Source organism: Primulina tabacum, chromosome 6, assembly GCF_025594145.1.
Source record: "Primulina tabacum isolate GXHZ01 chromosome 6, ASM2559414v2, whole genome shotgun sequence".
Taxonomy (NCBI): Eukaryota; Viridiplantae; Streptophyta; class Magnoliopsida; order Lamiales; family Gesneriaceae; genus Primulina; species Primulina tabacum.
The window spans coordinates 36,072,254-36,093,961 of record NC_134555.1 but is presented as its reverse complement, the minus strand read 5'-3'; the positions used below and the strand labels follow the sequence as shown (position 1 = coordinate 36,093,961).

Here is a 21,708-nt window from a genome sequence, read left to right as displayed (position 1 = left end):
TTCAATACCAAATTTGGAATGACATTTTCGAGAGGCACAATATCAACATACACCTCAAAGCAAGACATGGTATGATCAATCTCAATCTAATTACGTTTCGACGGTATAACGGCACAATATCGAGATACCCGGCAACTCAAACAACAATAGATGAATATCAACCACTCAAAACCATCAACAAATACAAACTATAATTCAAAAATATGTACAACCCCATTCAAACATAGGATGAAAAATGATAACAATTGCATACACTGTCCGTTCTTCGATCCGATTTCGATTACATGCTTACCATAATCTCAAGAACACATAATATCAATCAAATTATGATTTCTCCAACACCTAAATTTCGAACCATGCAGGAAAGTAAGAAAACATACATCCCTTCGAAGCTCTTGACGAGAAAAGCATGGAACTATGCTCAGATCGAAAATCGGATGGTCGGATCTTGCACAATCAAATTTCTAAAAGATGAAGAAGCTTGAGGATTCTAAGCATGGAGGTCTCGGTTCTTGTTGCTCAACTTCTGAAGTGGATGGAGGTTTTATTACTTGTTAATATGCATGGAAAGACATGTGCCACATTTTTTCATTCAGCACTTCTCGCGCATATGCGCGAGACTTACTGTCTCGGCACTTAGGATTTCACCTGCTCGCGCATATGCGCGCTTCGTCTCGCGCATATGCGCGCCAGACATGATTTCGTCCTCGAAATCGCAGGCAATCAAATTATATAAGATAATAAGATATAACTGAAGCTAAATAAGAAACTCACATCAGTGGAACAACTCTGGAAATTTCTGTCTCATGTCTGATTCATTCTCCCAGGTAGCTTCTTCAATGCCATGACGACTCCACTGCACTTTCACTAGCGGAATAGTCTTCGTTCTGAGCTGCTTTTCTTTACGATCTAGGATCTAAGTGGTTTTTCAAAATAACTCAGAGTTTCATCGAGTTCGGCCTCATCAGGCTGAAGAACATGAGAAGCATCAGGAAGATATTTCCATAGCATAGACACATGAAAGACGTCATGTATTCCAGATAGAGCAGGAGGAAGAGAGAGTCGATAGGCACGATTACCTATCTTCTCAAGAATTTCATACGGACCGATATAACGTGGACACAACTTCCCTCACTTGCCAAATCTGACAACGCCTCTGAAGGGGAAATTTTCAGAAATACTCTGTCTCCTTGCTCAAATTCTAAAGGTCGACATCGAATATTTGCATATTTGTCCTGCCTATCCTGAGCTGTCTTCATTCTCTGCTGAATCAGCTTTACTTTTTCAGTCATATCTCGAATCATGTCAGGCCCAATTTTAGGTACCTCTGAGATATCATCCCAGTAGAGAGGGGATCTGCACTTCTTGCCGTACAAAGCTTCAAACGGAGCCATCTCTATACTCGTCTGATAACTGTTGTTGTATGAGAATTCACAAAGTGGTAAGGAATCTTGCCAACTAGTGCCAAAGTCTAGCACTACAGCTCTAAGCATATCCTTCAATATCTAGATAGTCCTTTCTGATTGTCCGTCTGTCTGAGGATGATATGCAGTACTTAGGTGTAATTTCGTACCTAGAGCTTGTTGCAAACTGTGCCAAAAGTGCGAAGTAAATCGAGGGTCACGATCTGATACAATGGACTTTGTCACTCCATGCAATCTAACCACTTCTCTGACATAAATTTCTGCCATCTGATCGTGTCTATACGTCATTCGGTATGGAATGAAACACGCTGATTTGGTCAATCTGTCAATAACGACCCAAATCGCATCACAACCTCGGGAGGATCGTGGTAGCTTCGTAACAAAATCCATGGAAATGTGGTCCTATTTCCATTCTGGAATAGATAAGCTATGCAGCAGACCTCCTGGTTTCTTTCTTTCTGCTTTCACCTGTTGGCAATTCAAACATCTGGACACAAAATCTGCGATATTTGATTTCATCTGTTTCCACCAAAACGATTTCTTCAGATCATTGTACATCTTTCTGCCACCATGATGAATACTAAAACGACTACAGTGTGCTTCTGTCAAAATCTGTTGTCTTAAGTCTGAAAAATCTGGCACAACAAGACGATTATTCACATATAACGCATTATCATGAACCTGATATTCTGATTGATGCCCTGATCTGACCATCGCAATCGAATTCTGAATATTCTGATAGGCTTTCTGTATTTCTTTGATTCTTGAAATCAGCTCTGGTTCAACTTGAATGGTACAAAATCTCAGAGGTTTACAATCTGTCTCAAATACCAATCCAGAAAGACAGCAATCTTCAATCAAATTCGAGACACCAATTGTCGATAGGGATAAAGAACATACCTTTTGACTCAGTGCATCAGCTGCTGCATTTGATTTCCCCGGGTAATATTTGATTTCACAATCAAAATCTTTCAACAAATCAAGTCATCTCCGTTGCCTCATATTCATTTCTGACTGTGAAAATAGATATTTCAAACTCTTGTGATCAGAATAAATTTCAAACTTCTCACCATATAGATAGTGTCGCCAGGTTTTCAATGCAAACACGATGGCAGCTAATTCAAGATAATGAATCGGGTAGCGCGTCTCATGTGGTTTTAATTGTCTCGAGGCATAAGCAATAACATGTCCTCGTTGCATCAAAACACAACTTAGTCCCCTGTGAGAAGCATAACAATAAACAACAAAATCACCAATACCTGACGGGATAGTCAACACCGGAGCACTGGTTAATCTCTTTTTCAACTCCAGAAAACTGGATTCACACGGCATTCTTCTGGGTCAGCTGAGTAATCGGCTTAGCAATACTGGAGAAATCTTTGATGAATCGACGATAATAGCCAGCTAAACCCATGAAACTGCATATCTCTGGCACTGATGTCGGTCTAGGCCAATTGATCACAGCCTCAACTTTGCTAGGATCAAAAGAAATATCATCTCCAGATATAATGTGCCCCAGAAATACAACTTGTTTCAGCCAAAACTCACATTTTGATAGCTTTGCATACATTTTTTCAGCTCTCAAAGTCTTCAATACAATTCTCAGATGCTCAGCATGATCAATCAGATTCTTCGAATAAATCAGAATATCGTCAATAAAGATAATCACAAAGTCATCAAGATATTTATGAAATATACGGTTCATCAAACCCATAAACACAGCTGGAGCATCCGTTAAACCAAACGGCATGACTATAAACTCATAGTGGCCATACCTGGTTCTGAAAGTTGTCTTCGATATATCAGAATCTCTAACTCTCAAGTGATGATATCTAGATCTCAGATCGATCTTGGAATAAACAGAAGAACCCTGCAACTGATCAAATAGGTCATCAATACGAGGTAAAAGGTATTTATTCTTTATCATAGCCTTGTTCAATTGCCGATAATCAATGCAGAGTCTCATTGAACCGTCTTTCTTTCTGACAAACAATACTGGAGCGCCCCAAGGAGAAACACTTGGTCTGATGTAACCCTTGGCTAGTAAATCCTCTAGATGATCTTTCAATTCTTTCAGTTCAACTGGTGCCATTTTGTATGGAGCTTTTGAAATAGGTACTGTACCTGCTATCAGTTCAATGCTGAAGTCTATTTCTCGGATTGGAGGTAAACCCAGAATCTCATCTGGGAAGACGTCAGCAAACTCACAAACCACTGGCAAATCTGCCAATGAAGGGCTCGACTTCAGTACATCTACTGAATACACAAAGAATCCATTTGCTCCCTTTTGCAATAATCGAGTCATAGACAAAGCAGATACCAAAGGAATTCGAGCTCTGGAACCCTTACCGTAAAATTTCCATTCATCAGCCATCTCAGGTCTGAATCTTACAATTTTCTGGAAACAATCTACGGTAGCTCTGTACTTGGTTAGCATATCAATACCAATAATGCAGTCAAAATCAGACAACCCGAGTACAATACAATCTAACTCTATCTCATTACAATCATATTGCAGCATACGATGTCTAACAGAATTCACTGATATAAGACCTCTCCCCAAAGGTGAAGAGATAGATACTACAGTAGATAAAGACTCAACAGGCAAATCATGTATCAATGCAAATCGCTCAGAGATAAAAGTATGGGATGCACCTGTATCTATCAATACATAAGCAGGGTAACCACAAAGAGAACAGTTACCTGCAACCACATCATCAGGTGCTTCCTGGTCCTGTTCCTCGGTCAATGCAAACACCCTGGTCTGCTGTCTCGGAGGCTGGCTAACAGTCTGGCTTCCTCCTGGCCTCGGCTGTGACTGGGCAGGTGGTGGCTGGAAAGAGTGAACAGAAGATGATCGTCTATCAGCCTGAGCCACTGATCCAAATGATCCTGCTCCCTGGGATCGTTGAGAACCTCGCTGTGGACAGACTTTGGTAAAGTATCCCGGCTGTCGACAGATGTTGCAACTACCAAGCACTCCTCTGCATTGCTTTGTTAGATGTCTTCCTCCACATGTTCTGCAATAGACCCCTGTATAATTCTGGCCAGAACCAGTCTGTCGTGAACCACTGGAACTAGAGGAGCTGCTTCTAGATTTCTTAAACTGTTTTCCTCGGGCTTTCAGATTATCCTTCTTCCCACTGCTGCTACTGCCACTATCAAATCTAGAAGGTGGTTGGTGGAACTGGGCTGAAGGTTGTGGCTGTTTCTTTGTTTGAGCAACATACAAAGTTCCTCGCTGTTTGATCAAGCCCGCTTCAGCTCCTTTTGCTCTGTTCAAGGCATCAACAAAATTATTTGGTCGCCCCGTATTTACTAGTGTAAAAATATCAGGATTCAGCCCATTGATGAACTGATCAGCCATCGCTTCATCATTATCAGCAACATGAGGAGCAAAACGTAGCAAGGTAGAGAATTTGGCCACGTATTCTTCAATATTCAGATGACCCTGTTTCAGGTTAGAAAACTCTGCCCCCTTGTCCTTTTTGTACGATACTGGGAAAAATCATTGATAAAATTCGGCTGTTAAGATCTTCCAAGTAATCACCGTACCTTGATGCTCCAAAGCTCGCTTGGTTGTGAGCCACCAGTTTTTTGCAACCTCATGTAACTGGTGCCCAATCAGTCTGACTCTACGCTCATCTATATGGTCAAGGGAATCAAACAACATCTCAATATCATCAAGCCAGCTCTCGCAATCGATAGACGTCTCAGTGCCTTTCAAAGTCGGCGATTTGAATGACTGAAATCTCGTTAACAGTGTTTCCATGGGTGTCGCTGTAACATCCATCGGATTGTTTAAAGTACTACCCTAGTTCTGCGGCCCTTCGAGGAGGCATATCTGATTATCAAAATGGTTAGTAATCAAATCTAGCAAATCTGTCTCAGTCCTCCTCTGATCATCATACTTCTGATCAAGAATCGGTTCTGATTCATTCTCCAATAATACACGTTTCCAATCAAATCAGATAATAAGGTAAACATGTACTTTCTAAAGCAGTAAAACATGCTGTCATACTAGCATACAACGTTTGTAAATAAACATTATAATAAATCACAGTCTAGTACCACAGAAGCAAGAAAGAAAACTCAATGTACTCCGCTCACTCGCTTCTATTTCAGTCTAAGGAACATACATCTCTGATAACACCTGTTGTGGGGACCCGGACGCTAACTCATTTTCTCCAATCATTATTGGGATTAAATGGATCAATTAAACGCTTTAAATCAAACTCTTTAACTCTTAATCTTTGACTCGACTCTTATCTAGGGATCCCGATTTGAATAAGAACGTAACAAGTCTCCCACCTACTCTCCCATTCGAGGTGGTGGTACGTCTTTATTCCCGGACTTCGGCACACTATATCGAGTGTCTACAATAGGAGTCGATCTTTCTCCTAAGCGCATCAATATAAACCAAACGTCCAGTGACTTGGCACCTCTACCAAAGACTCATCCAAGATGTCTATCTCATAGTACATGCTTTTCTATAACTCAGTAGACTAAGCATATTAATCTCAAGAATTTCAAACACATCAAAGCAATAACAATTTAGTATGTGGTTTTGGGAACTCAAGTCATATCTTACTCGAGTTATCTATCCCGGTTTAACATTGATTTATACCTTTTTTTCTCGGTTTTTGGTTTGACGCAACCAATCTCAATCTTGCTTTGTTCGTTCTTCTACCGGTTTCGAAGTTGAATTCTCAAGTTCAAAGCCTTCAATACCAAATCTGGAATGAAATTTTCGAGAGGCACAATATCAACATACACCTCAAAGCAAGACATGGTATGATCAATCTCAATCTAATTACGTTTCGACGGCATAACGGCGCAATATCGAGATACCCGGCAACTCAAACAACAATAGATGAATATCAACCACTCAAAACCATCAACAAATACAAACTATAATTCCAAAATATGTACAACCCCATTCAAACATAGGCTGAAAAATGATAACAATTGCATACACTGTCCGTTCTTCGATCCGGTTTCGATTACATGCTTACCATAATCTCAAGAACACATAATATCAATCAAATTATGATTTCTCCAACACCTAAATTTCGAACCATGCAGGAAAGTAAGAAAACTTACATCCCTTCGAAGCTCTTGACAAGAGAAGCAGGGAACTATGCTTGGATCGAAAATCGGATGGTCCAATCTTGCACAGACAAATTTCTAAAAGATGAAGAAGCTTGAGGATTCTAAGCATGGAGGTCTCGTTTCTTGTTGCTCAACTTCTGAAGTGGATGGAGGTTTGAGTACATGTTAATATGCATGGCAAGACATGTGTCACATTTTTTCATTCAGCACTTCTCGGGCATATGCGCGTCCAATGTTCCCGCATATGCGTGAGACTTACTGTCTCGGCACTTAGGATTTCACCTGCTCACGCATATGCGCGCCTAGACTCCGTGCATGTGCACGATGTCTTCTGGCCTCCACACGTATCCCATGCTTCTCCCCATGTCTTCCTCGGAGCTTGTCCTTCCATGATCACATCAATTCATCAATTAAATAATCTCGGATTAAAATGATATACTCTTGGGCCTTACATTCTACATTACCTTTTTTTCGCAAACTCCTCCAATTCTTCTTATCTATTGTCAACACATGGGAGTTATTGAAAATTTGAAAGCGCTAAAGAGGTTCATTTCTTTCAAAATTAAGGTAGAGGAATATTGTATGAGCTAAAATTCGTAGTTGACGTTGGATTTTGAAGAGATACAAATGCGGCTAATTTTGCTCCTTTGGCACACTCCATTCGATTTATTAGGCTCAAAAGGGGATATTAGGGTTATGAATGATGCATTGGGTAGGCTTAAAAGACTCTAACGGTCCTAGGCATGCCCAAATCAACCATAAGTCATTTTCCTCCGTATTTTTGGCTCGAAGGATAATCAGAAAAGTTCTAGATTGGATCTTTTCTTTTTTTTTTCCTTCATTATTTTCTTGAGCTTACTTTTTGTCAATTCACAATTAACTCATATAAGTATGACTTAAAATGCAAATATGATGTCTCGAAATATTATGCAAAACTACTTCATGCTCAAATCTTTCAGCTACAACTACACTTTATATCAATCAATTCTAAGCGTGATTAATCTCTTGAGTGATAAAAAAAATCCTTAAAGTCAATTAGTGTCTCAAGTAATCACAAGTACAGTTTCCCAAAGAGAAATCATAAAAAAAATCAATGCTCGAGGATTAAACATTAAAGACATGCTAAGTGTTGTGAGATAAAACAAAACAAACAATCCTCCCACTCTTTAAAGATCGACATTGTCCTCAATGTCATGCTATGTTAAAATAAAAACAAGAAAAGAATAAATAGCAAAAACACTTCTCTGACATTGTCGTAACTTTGAATAATCATTGGAGAAGATGCTTCTAGAAATACTCAAATGATAATCCTTTATATTGACAACTTCTCTGGGTACAAATCAAGTCATTGTTGAGAATTCAACACCTATAAAATAAAAAAATAAAAATACTTAAGGAATTATTAATTTATCTGGTAAACTACTAGGAGCGAATCTCTTCTTGAAAGCCTTTTTCCCTTATTCCTCAACCTAGCGCGCTTTTCAAGCGCTTAGCTTCTATTAGCCACGGGGCGGCCACTGTCCAACTAGCTGCTAAGATCACTTCCTTATGACTACTTAATAGGAGGATTCACTGAAAATACTAACTTGGCTTCTTCTCCTTTAGGATAGGGTCATCGTTTGTCCTTATCCCAATAACTAAAAATTGTAGCATGCTTCTAAGAAAAAAACTTGAATGAGAACACTGGGTTGCCTCCCAGTAAGCTCTAAATTTATTGTCTATAGCTTGAGTATGGAGAAGCAGTCATCAAAGAGCGGCTTCCACCCATAGTAAGTATCATACAATATTACATATGGGTCTTGATTATGTGTGTCCACAAGCTTGGCATGATATTGACATTGTAAGCTCGTCGCTCCAGCAACACTCGACATAAATTGATTTTTAAGGGAAGAACAATTTAATCAACGATAAATCTCGTAGAGGATGTAATATTCTGGATTTTGCGTTGATGGAAATAAGAATCTACTTATGGAATATATTTTAAGACGATATATGGTTTCAAATCGTTCGCATTGTATTCTTCTACATCTTCCAATTTCACTTTTGGCTCATTTTTGCATAGGGATTCCTCGAAGAATTCTTCTTCCTCTAGCTCAAATAATTGTGAAAGATCAAATTCATCGACATTATTTGAATCACTCTCCAAATCTTTGTTGTTTGAGTTGTCATCATTCACCCATACCTAATTGGGCATTAATGGATCGGTAAAAATTGCTTCATTCTCTTGACGGATTTTAGAAACTGGTTGCACTAGGAGCTCAATTTACTCATCTATGAAACACATAGAGTTGATGTGAATTTCTAAAAACTTCTTACTTATCTATGTTGAATTATTGATCATGTTTTCCAACTGAGCCATGATTCCATGTAAATGTTCGCTACACTTTTCTTGTTGATCAAAAATTTGGTTTCACAAAATGGGGCCATAATTGTGGAGGATATTGATGACTCCAACTCTGTAGTGAAGGATCACAATGTTAGTGATAGTCTAAATCAGCTATATCAATTAACAAGTGCGTCATACTATTGTAATCTCTATTAAACAAATGACTACCAGTTGACTAAAGCTCCATAGTTTACCCCACTTCTTGTTGCCTCATCCAAACCAATATTGAAAATTCGAATAAGAGTGTAGTTTGGCAAATCATGGTATCGCCAAATCATTGAATCTCCCCCAAGTAACATAGAATGGTTCCAAGTATTGTTGGGCAAAATTCGTAAATACTTGTCGATGATCTATCTCGAAGAACCTCAAAAGGAAATAGAAATAAAAATAAATTAGACAAAAAACGGATGAATTTTTTTTTTGGAAAACAAATGTCTAGTCTCAAGAAAAAAAATTATTTTAATATTAAATAAATTAGTCCCCGACAACCACTCCAAAAACTTGACCGACGATTTCGATTAGGATTAAATCTTGCAAGCGAACTATGTCAAGTTCTAGTAAATGGATGATGAATTCAAGCATCGATCTCACAAAAACTAATATTTAATTACTAGACTTTATCACTTAATTTAAGTTAACAAAATAAATAAAAAGAGGATATATGAAATATTAATCTAAACTATTAAATAAAACAATTGCAATAAAAAACGACAGATTCAAAGATTAAAGAGAGATTCAACTTCAAATAAAGAACTAAGATACACAACGGTGCCGAACTCTACTATATTGATGCGTGTTAAAATTCAATTAATTATTAAATTCTTAACAATAATGGCGAAATCCCCAATTTTTTATTAAATGATTCATCGAGTTAATAAACCTATTTAAATATATAACAACGAAATTATTTCTAATTGAATTTAGTTATATATAAATGCATTAAATCTTTGTATAATTTCAGTTTTCACCTAAAACCGCATACTGAAACTGAATATTATTTCTAATCAGTTTAATCATGTGTTGATTGACGTCTTTGTTGCTATATTTAACCAATCATCTTCTAATTCGTGATTAATCAATAGACATGTAAATAATGATCGAGTTATTAACAAGAAATATTAAACTAACAACAATCAATAATTAAAATCAAGAAAAATAATATATTGAAAATAAAACAAATATCAAATTGGTCGAGAAAAACTTCCGGTATAAATTCCTCACTAAAAATATGATTTTGTATGCTTAAAAATATTCGCAAGTGCACGATGAAAAGTAATAGTAAACTGTATAAAAATATACGGATATCGTTCCATACAGACTATATTACACAAATTTTATTTCCAACTAATAAATTAGCAACGATGATTTGAATGATTATTGACTACTAGAATGATTAAATAAATAATTAACTCAATGATTCAAGGATTAGATGATGAAATGAACAAACTAAGATGATCAATTAAGGATTCAATGAAAAATGAATTTGTTGGGAATCTTGGTTAACCTACTCCTCGTTAATTTAATTAATTATTCTCGACAATGATCCACGCTTTTGATAACAATTAAACACACCTTCTCGAGCTATGTCAAACTAATTCAACACAGTGAGGTAATTAAATTTCTTTAATTATTTATCAAATCTGAATTGCATGTCGCTCTATGAAACCCCACTACAACAAAAATGACTTTTCGCAGTGCGCAAAGTCTCTTTCCGCGGCGCACATTGCACGCTGCACAACTGCAATTTGTTGAAAGTTCAAGATTATCCGCGGCGTACATGTGCACGCTGTTAATACTATTATCCACAGCGTACATATATACGCTGTTAATACAATAATCCGCAACGTACAATGTACGCCATTAATATTAATAAAACATATAAAATTAGCGGCGGTAATTAGCGATGGTAAAAAACCGTTGCCGCCGTCGCTAATTAGCGACGGTTTAAAATCCGTTGCTAATTTAGCGACGAGGTTTAAATTTAGCGACGATTACATTTCGCGACAGTTCAAAAACCGTCGCTAATTTTTTCGTTAAAATAAAAAAATTACTTTTATAGTTTAATAAGTTTTTTTAAAAAAACTTACAAATTGACTATGATAACAATACTCATGATCTTAACTAACACTTAAAAAATTAACCAAAAACTGAAACGAAAAAACGTACCCATAATCGAAACTAAAATATTTTAAGAGAGAAAAATTTTAAGTATTGTGAAGTGGTGTGGAGGAAAATGGGTCAAAAATACGGATATTTATAGACAATTTGCGACAGTTTTTGGTTTAACTATCGCTATTAGCGACAGTAGAAATCGTCGCTATTGCTAATAGCGACGGTTTTTTATTGTTGGTTTAGAAAAATGAGCGATTTAAAATGAGCGACAGTTGTTAATACGACTATTAGAGACAATTTATTTATAACCGTCGCGGATATGAAATCAGCGACGGTTTAGAAAAACCGTCGCTATGTTTAGTGACGGTTTTTCTAAACCGTCGCAACTTTTAAATTAAAGACGGATTATCCAAAACCGTCGCTAATTTAAAAATTGCGCCTATTTTTCGCAGCGTGCTAATATGCATGCAGTGAATAATAATATTGACGGCGTGAGATTAATGTACGCCGTTAATGTCTAGACACGATTTTTTTTAAAATGATTTTCTTTTAGCAGCGCACATAAACATGCACGCTGTTACTAATACTATCAATGTCTATCTAATTTCATATATATATGCAAATTGTAAATCAATGAACTATGCTATTCGTTCTATCTAAAGTTATTCTCTCGAACTCACTCGCAATAAAAAAATAGTAAAGTTAGATACGCTTTAATAATACAATGAAAAACAATAGCATACTCAGGAATAAATCAAGAGTCGAGAGTTAAATTAACTAAAACCATGGTTTTGGGGTAGGATCCCTTGAAATTCCAACAAATATGACAAGTTAGCTCGTATAATTCATGATAAAAATATGTGAAACAATGTTTAAACTAGAAGTTCTAAACTATAAACACTAGACTTGATAAAAACGAGAAGAACGTGCTTGGAAATCTCGAAATTCTTCAACTCCACGCAAATCCTCTCCTTCAAGCTTCAATTGCTACTAAAAATTTCGGTTCCCCCCACCTTAATCTTCGCCATATACCAGTAAGAGCCTCGTTCGGATGGAAAGAAACCACACGCATAAAATTTTCCAAATGTGAATCCTACTCGGGCGGTAGTAGCGCCAACAACTCTCTCTCCAGGTTTGAGAAATGACTTTTCCCGCTCGAACATTGAAATTCTACTGCTCTAGCGCCAACTGATCTGCCTCAAGTTCTCATCCTTTTCTTCTTTCTTTGATGCTTTTCACACTATTTCACTTTCTCGGCCATTTCGCCTACAAATTCATCAAATACGAGTGAGCCACGATCATATGCATATGAAATTGTTAAAATGAGCAAAATGTAAATGAAATGCACACACACACACACACAATGCAAACACATACAAAACTAATGCAATAGAACACGTAAAAACGACATATATCAACCCACTCATACTAACCTTTTGCTTGCCCTCAAGAAAAATGGGTTATGGAACATGACAACGACACGAAACAAGACACCAAATAAAGTAAAGATACTAAAACAACCAACTCGATAATGAAGCAACAAGCTTGTGTCTCATGCCTTTATGGGTCTTTGATGTACATCACATCAGTCAAATCACAACATCCATTAACACCCCTTTAAATCACCACATCACATTTTTAATTGAATATAAACATGTGCGTGTATGCAGTATGTGGGTTCTGATAGCTTGCACTTTAGATAAATACATTCTCAAATCATGTGAGTCACCAAATCAAGATTTCAATGTCAGTTTTCACTCTCCTGAGTTGCATTTCCATTTGTGAGCAACCAGTAAACACGATGCAATAGAATTTCATGTTTGCACAATAATGTTTAGAGGGGTATTGTCAAAATACGATCAAGTGATCATTAATATTGGGAGTACACCCATCAATTTTATTATGCACTTGTCAGAATTTTAATATGACACTCCTCAACTCCGTACATCTCCACCTTTATAGCCTAGGGATGGAATTTCATTCCCTTTTTTGGCTCCTCTCACCTTACGTCTCCTCTTTTTTTGTGCGTAATTTTCTCATGTGTACTCCCTAGGTTCTGAATATATGGCATGTAAGTTCATTTGGCCCAGGGAAAAATATTTAGGCTCTATGCACATTTAAGAAAATGTTATTCCAGCTTCAGGTTCACAAAGACTTTCTACTCAAATGCATGCTACTAGTTAGTCACTCATTTCCATAGATATTCATTCAAGTTTTACTCACATTTCATGTCTGTCTAATTGCCCTCACAAAATTTTTAACTCAACTATCCTTCATACAACTACCGAAAAACACTGTATGTGCATAAGAAAATTCAATATTCAAACCAAAATTCATGCTTTTACCAAATGGGGTATCAATAACGAGTAACAAAACAAATAAACCTATAATTCATCAATCCAAATCATCATCGATCAACAAAATTATTGCTTCACCATAAAAAGACAACATGCAATAAACACAGCTGACTAATCCTTGATCCCCTCATACTAAGTGTGTGCAATGTCCTCATTGCAACATATGACTTAAACGAACAAAAACTAATCATATAAGCATATCACAGAAACTAATGCAGAGCATACGACACAATGAAACAAAGACGACAAAAAGAAAGGGGAAACAGTAAGCTCCCCTGATCAAGGCTCATCCTCTTCAACTTCTGGTGGTGGTACCCCGGATACTTCATCGTGTTGCTGATAGTCATATTGGAACTGGAACAGACAAATGAACAATGACGGTGGTGGTATGGTCGATGGGTCAACGCCCCCTTGGATGAGCATGGTGAGCATCAGAGACTCCACGTAGGCAAAATGGTCATTGAAGTGAGCATTGACGTGGTCATGATGTGCCGTGAAAGCTAGAGAATCATTCATATTATCATTTTGAGACCGTCTTCGGGGTTGTGGATGTAGTGGTCATGGTGTAGCTGTCCTCGATCCACCTTTATCTCCCTCACGAGTGGGAAAATCATACTGTCGCTTCGTACTCTTATTTTGAGAGTCCCCCGCAAAAATGTCTTTCATCGGCTGTAGCCATTCCTCGTCATCTCGGAAGACAACTCCCGCTCTTGCACAAAACTCAGAGATAATAGTGGGAAAAAATAAGCCAATGTGACTATTGTGAATACTCACTTGAACAAGAGAATTGATGAGTTTTCCCATATTTATGTTATAACACTCGGTTATAGGAAAAATCAGCATCGCCCTTATTTGTACGTCGCTCTTATGCGAGTCAGACATCATCCGCCTTGACAAAAATTGATACCATAAAGAATTTTTGGCCTTCAAATATTTTTCATTGAAGCAACTTGGAGGCCCCCCTAATGGTTTTCAGATCGCTCCCGGATGATACAGTGTCTCGAGAATCGTATTATAATCGGGAGCAGCTACCAATGACTCAAATCGAGAATCATCTACCTCGGCCATTTCTAACAACGTATTTAGTAACAAAATCAAATGATACGAGTTTACCCTGAACGAATTCTTTACCATCTGTCCTTTCTACCGCATTATCGTAAATTATCTCACAACAGATACCACAGCTGCATTGGGTTGCCTTCCAAAATTCACCCATCCCCTCCGAATCAAACCCACAACAAGACCTAGATTTTTTTCCTCTAACTGATTACGAAAATACTTCTCGGCTATCGGATTTTGATGGATCTTAACATCATCAAATTGTTTTCTTGTGGCCTCATTCAAAAACAACTTCTATCAAATGACGATGACGAGGAAGAACCGGGAGTGCCTTTCCATTTCTTTGGAGGCATGATTACCAGATATGAAGTGGCGGTGCTGGAGAGTGAAGACTGTCGTCGGAAAATGATGAATGACGGCCAAACATAAACTGGAGCCTGTGGGGATGACAAGAAGTGTGCCAAATAAGCCAAAAATGATGAATAATGATGTTTCCTCCTTAATCCTTGCAAGAAATTCACAAAAAATGACCTGAGATGGCTGGGAATGGGCAAAGATGGTGCGCCAATGGCCTGAGAATGGTTTACTCGCCGGAGTATTGTGTACTTTAGAGTAGAATCCGAGCCAAACCTATCTATTAGTGAGGGAAACGTCGATTGCAGCCAAGTTTGGAGTGATTTAAGCTGTAAAGATGAAGTAGGCGATATGAGCAAAAACAATTTGGGTAGGTTTTCACACAGAGTAAGAAAAAGAAAAAGGAAAAATATTACTTAAAGGCAATCGTGCTCGAGCGATAAAGTTATACCACTCGATCACAAACACAAAAATTATTATTATTATTATTTGGAAGGGACATAAATTGGTTCTCAATTTATAGTCTAGAGCTAGACTATATCCTCTCTCAGTTTTGATTGTCTTGGAATTGAATGACTCCAATTTGTGGCTACACTGCGCCACCCAAGTAGTGCTTCAATCTTTGGGCATTGACTGTGAAAGGTTCATTATTCCCATCTTTCAAAGTTATGGCTCCCGAGAGGAACACCTTGATAATCATATATGGTCCAGTCCACCTTGATTTGAGCTTTCCAGGAAACAACCTTAGTCTTGAATTGTATAGGAGCACCGCCTCACCTTCCTTGAATTCTCTTGCAACAATGCATCTGTCATGAGCTTTTTTTGCCTTTTTATAGTATGAAAGTGCTAGATCATTAGCTAGATTTCTGAACTCCTCTAGCTGGTCCAATTGCAGCAATCTTCTTTCACCTGCACCAGTAAAATTGAAATTCAGTGTTTTGTTGCCCAATATGCTCGGTGCTCTAACTCCACAAGTAGATGACAAGCCTTACCAAAAAGCAGCCTATAAGGTATAATGCCTATAGGTGTCTTAAAAGCAGTTCTATACGTCCAAAGCACGTCATCTAACCTCAAAGACGAGTCTTTACGACTTACTCCCACGACATTTTCCAAAATTCTCTTGATCTTGCGATTTGACACCTCAACTTGACCACTTGTTTGGGGGTAATAGATAGTAGAGATCTTATGAGTGACACCATATTTGCCCAAATTTTTTTCAAAAAGCTTATTGAAAAAATGGGTAACACCATCACTAATGATTGCTCGTCGTGTTCCAAATATATTAAAAATATTTTTTCTTCAAAAATATCGGTACCACTTGAGCATCGTTAGGGACATATGGCTCTGACTCTACCAATTTGGAGACATATTCAACCACAACAAAAATGTAATTTGTTTTTAAATATGTTGGAAACGGTCCCATGAAATATATCCCCCAAACATCAAAAAACTCGAACTTCGTAATATTATTCAAAGGCATTTCATGGCGATTAGAAATGTTACATGTGCGCTGGCATCTATCACAAGCAAGTACAAACGAACGTGCATCTTTGAAAAGAGTTGTCCAGTAAAAACCACATTCAAGTACCATGGATATCGTTCGTGTTGGCCCAAAATGACCATTTACCTCACGGTCATGACAATGACTAAAAATCTTCCATATCTCTTACGCCGCCACACACCACTTTATCATGGCATCTGCACAAATTTTGAACAAGAATGGTTCCTCTCAAAAATAATATTTCACGTCCGAAAAAATTTCTTTCTTTGGTTAAATGTTAGATTTGGGGGTGTGAGTTTGTAACAAGAAAATTAGCGAAATATGCATACCATGGACAATTTTGCATCACCAACAATGTTCATCAGGAAACCAATCATCTATCTCGTGATTTACACATTCTTTGATAATATGCTCAAGATTAGAAAGATGATCAGCTACAACATTCTCTACACACTTTTTATCTTTTATTTCAAGGTCAAACTCTTGAAGAAGTAAAATCCACCTAAGCAATCGTGGTTTGACCTATTTCTAAGCAAGCAAGTACTTAAGTGTAGAGTGATCAATAAAAACAATGACTTTTGACAAAACAAGGTATGAATGGAACTTATCAAGATCAAATACCAGTACTCCAAGTAATTTTTTTTCATTTGTTTCATAATTCAATTGTGCTTCATCTAAAGTCATACTTGCATGGTATATGGTGTGAAATACCTTGTTCTTCCTTTGGCCTAGAACATCACCAACAACAGTATCACTAGCATCGCACATTATCTCAAAAGGCAGATCCCAATCAGGTGCCACCAAAACATTAGCTGTCACCAAGCGCTCCTTTAAATTTTCATATGCCCGTAGACAGTTAGAATTGAAACCAAACGACACATCATTCATAAGTAAAGAAGATATGGTTTTAGCAATTTTAGAAAAATCTTTAATAGAACGCCGGTAAAAACCGGCATGCCCTAAAAAACTTTTAACTCCATTTATTGATGTCGTTGGTAGTAGATTCTTGATGACTTCCACTTTTGTCTTATCCAGCTCAATCCCTTGTTCAGAAATTTTATGTCCTAGCACAATCCCTTCTTGTACCATGAAATGAAAATCCTCCCAATTCAGCACCAGGTTTGTCTCCTCACACCTCATCAACACCAAGTTAAGATTCTGCTACACTCATCAAACATTGCATCAAAAATAGAGAAGTCATCCATGACAGGGGAATTACGAAGACCAAAGGCATACGTCTGAAAGCAAAGGTGCCAAAAGGACAAGTGAAGGTGGTTTTCTCTTGGTCCTCAAGTGCAATAGTGATCTGATTGTACCCTGAATACCCATCTAGGAAACATTAAAATTCATGACTTGCTAATCTTTCTAACATCTGATCGATAAAAGGAAGGGGAAAGTGGTCTTTACGGGTGGCATCATTCAGCTTTCTATAATCAATTCACACTGTCCACCCCGTAACATTCCTAGTAGGAATACGTTCATTTTTCTCATTAGTGATCACAGTAATCACACCTTTCTTAGATACACACTGAACAGGACTTACCCATGCACTATCGGAAATAGGATAGATAATACATGCATTAAGAAGTTTGATAGTCTCACCCTTTACTACCTCTTGCATCTTTGGGTTGAGTCTCCTCTGAGGTTGCACGAGGGGTGAATACTTCTTTTCCATCAGGATTTTGTGCATGCAGATCTATGGATTCATTCCCTTGATGTCTTCCACCTCCCAGACAAATGCAATCTTGTGCTCTTTAAGGACTTTCAACAATTTGACCTCCATTGCATCTGTCAAAACGACAGAAGTAATGATAGGCAAATTGTTATTCTCGCCTAATTATACGTACTTTAGGTGTGAACTCAGTGGTTTGAGATCAAGTGTTGGTGGTTCCTCAATGCTTGAATACTAAGGGGTCAAGTCTCTTCGATCTCCCAAATCCTCTAATCTCATCCTTACTGGCTTCTTTCATGGATGATTGGCATTAAAGTGTGTCATTATTTCATATTTTATTCATCCAGTTCATCCGCCTTCAATTCAGTAGTAAGGGTGACTTCCAATGGATATTCATAGCATCCTGCACAAAATTACACACAAGTGAATCCAAAGAATCAACTCTAAAACAATTATCAGCATGCAGTGTGTGCTTAAGAGCATTAAAAAAATCAAAATGACTTCTTCCTATCTCACTCTCAATCTCAGCTTCCCTTCTTACACATCAACTAGGGTCTTGCTAGTTGCAAGACACGATCTCCCTAAATCAAAAGTATCTTCATATCCTCCTCCATATCAAGCACCACAAAATTCTTCAGGAAATATAAAAATTTCCACTTTCACCAATACATCCTCTATGACTCCTCGTGGATACTTGATAGATCTGTCTGCTAGCTGCAAAGACATCCTCGTTGGCTTAGGCTCTGCCAATCCAAGTTTCCTAAATACAGACAAAGACATAAGGTTAATACTTACACCAAGATCACATAAAACTTCATGAAAAACAACATCACCAATCATGCAAAGAATAGGAAAACTCTCCGGATCCTTGTGTTTTTGTGGGATCTTGTTTTGCACCAATACATATCAGTTTTCAGTTAAATTTACAGTCATATGATCTTCAAACTTCCTCTTATTTGCTAAGATGTCTTTCAAAAATTTAGCATACTAGGCATTTGCATCAAATCATCAGAAAAATGGATATTAATGTACAACTTCTTAGATAATTCAAGTAACTTACAGAATTGCGCATCAATTTTAGGTTTTTTCAATGCTGCAGGAAAAGGTGGAGGATTAAAAATTCTATATTGTGTAATGGGTAAAGGTGTAGATTTAGAAGACTTACACTTGGATCAGTGGATGTTTCTACTTGTTCCTCTTGCGAGTGGATTTTTGCGTCCTCATTTTACTATAAAGTCTTCCGTCTCCTTAACTCAATGGCATTCACGTGCTCTTTAGGATTAGTCTCGGTGTTTCTTGGCAAGGTGTCTGGATCTCTGCTCGAAATTACCTTGGTCAGCTGTCCTATCTGAGTTTCCAAGCCTTTGAGAGCTGCATCTTGAATTTGTACTCTAGTTTCAGCCGTGGACATAAATTGAGTCATCATATGCTCTAAGGTGGATTCTCCTCTCAAGGCTTAGATCAATACACCGGTTGCTTCAGTTACTAATGTCCTCTTTGTGGGTGACCCTGACTGTTTTGACCACCCCATGAGGTGCTGCTTCCATCCAACATTAAATGTGTTGGAATATAGGTCATTCCTATGTCGGTTCTGAGTCCCCACATGGTTCACCGGTGCCTCATTTTGCACATAATTAGGATTCCTAGCCTGAGAATCCTTTGTGAAGTGCTCACTTTCACAATCATTACAGAAAATCTCTTGCAGTCTCATGGCCGTATCATCAACATTCATATTATCTATTTTCCAACTCAAAGCCTCTAATTGTATTGCAACCGAAGAAAAATCACTTACACGGTGAAATCCTGCACTCTTTCTCTGATTGTTTTTCTCAGATTGAGGATGATAACTGCTGGCAGCCATCTCCTCCAACAATTCATATCCTTCTTCGGTGGTCCTTCTCAATAAATTCTCGCAGGCAGCCGCATATATCATAGTATGATTGGCGGTGAGCAAGCCATAATAAAAAGTTTGAATTACTAACCCAAGAAACAAAACGTGATGTGGGCATGTCCGTAGTAAATCTTTGTAGCGCTACCATGCCCCATATAAGGACTCTTGCTCGAATTGGGCGAAGGTAGTGATGTATGCCCGCAACTTCATGGTCTTAGATGGAGGGAAGTATTTGATGAGAAACGTTTTTGCCATGTCCTTCCAAGTAGTGATGGAACCTACAGTCAAATAGTTTAACCAGGCTTTAACTTTGTCACGTAAAAAAAAGGAAACAAACACAATCTAACAACATCATCAGAAACTCCATTAAACTTAAAAGTAACGCAAATTTCAAGAAAGTCTGCGATGTGAGTGTTTGGGTCATCTAGCACAGTTCCCCCAAACTAGACAGTATTCTAGATCATTTGAATAATGGCTGGCTTGATCTCAAACTAGTTCGTCCTGATGGTTGGTATCACTATGCTTGGACGTGTTCCATCTAGAGATGGTTGCGCATACTCCAGCATTGGTATGCGTCTTGGCACCTCGACTCGCCTCTCCTCTTCTCTCTGCTCCTCTTCTTGTCTAGGTCCTTTTATTCTTTCTTTGATTTGTTGTTGCTGTCTTCTCTCACGAAAAGTTCTTTCAATCTCAGGATCGAATATCTAGTTCAAATTCAAGGGACTTTGGCATGCACTGAAAAAGATATCTGCAAAGAAAGTGAAGATGTAAATTCAAATAATATAAAATAAATAATGCTAAAGTAAATAAATGAAAATAAAATTGTGGATTAACAGTCTGCGACAACGGTGTCAAAAATTTGGTCGAGCAAAACTTGCAATGTAAATTCCTTAATAAAAATATGATTTTGCATGCTAAAAAACAATCGCAAGTGTACGATGACAAGTAATAGTAAAGTGTATAAAAATATACGGATATGTTCCACAAGGACTGTATTACACAATTTTTATTTCCAACTATTAAACCTTTAACAATGATGATTTGAATGAGTACTGATACTATAATGATTAAATAAATAATTAACTCAATGATTCAAGGATTAGATGATGAAATGAACAATCTAAGATGATTAATTAAGGATTTAATGAAAAATGAATTTGTTGGGAATCTTGGTTCACATATCGTTTGTTAATTTAATTAATTAATCTCGACAATGATCCATGCTTTTGACAGGATTTCCTAAAAAATTGAACACGCCATCTCGAGCTATGCCAAACTAATTCAACACAGTGAAGTAGTTAAATTTCTTTAATTATTTATCGAAGGTGAATTGCATGTCGTTCTATGAAATCCCTAGCTTTCGACCAATTAGAATATGACTATCAACGTGTATCTAATTTCATATCTTTATGTAAATTGTAAATCCACAGACCATGCTACTTATTCCTATCACAAGTTATTCTCTCGAACTCACTGGCAATAAAAAATTATTATTAAAGTTAACTACGCTTTAATAATGCAATGAAAATAATAGCGTACTCAATAATAAATTAAAAGTCGAGAGTTAAATTAACTAAAACCACGGTTTTTGAATAGGATCCCCTTAAATTTCCCAACAAATTTGACAAGTTAGCTCCTAGAATTCGTGACAAAATATGAAAAACAATTTAAACTAGAAGTTCTAAACTATAAACACTAGATAAAAACGAGAAGAACGGTGCTTGAAAATCTCGAAATTCTTCAACTCCACGCAAATCCTCTCCTCCAAGCTTCAATGGTTGCTAAAAAGTTCAGTTCCTCCCACCCTAATCTCGCCCATATTCCAGTTATCCCCCCATAA

At 37.4% G+C, this 21,708-nt stretch overlaps 1 protein-coding gene across 1 annotated transcript; it reads right to left on the bottom strand.

Moving 5' to 3' along the window:
* Positions 1 to 15,393: 15,393 nt before the first annotated feature.
* Positions 15,394 to 17,193, bottom strand: LOC142550213 (uncharacterized). The gene is made up of 3 exons (XM_075659451.1): positions 16,927 to 17,193; positions 15,797 to 16,028; positions 15,394 to 15,713 (listed from the first exon to the last, which is right to left on the bottom strand). The coding sequence occupies exons 1-3, from the start codon at positions 17,191 to 17,193 to the stop codon at positions 15,394 to 15,396; spliced, it is 819 nt and encodes a 272-aa protein (XP_075515566.1).
* Between the last annotated feature and the right edge of the window lie 4,515 nt (positions 17,194 to 21,708).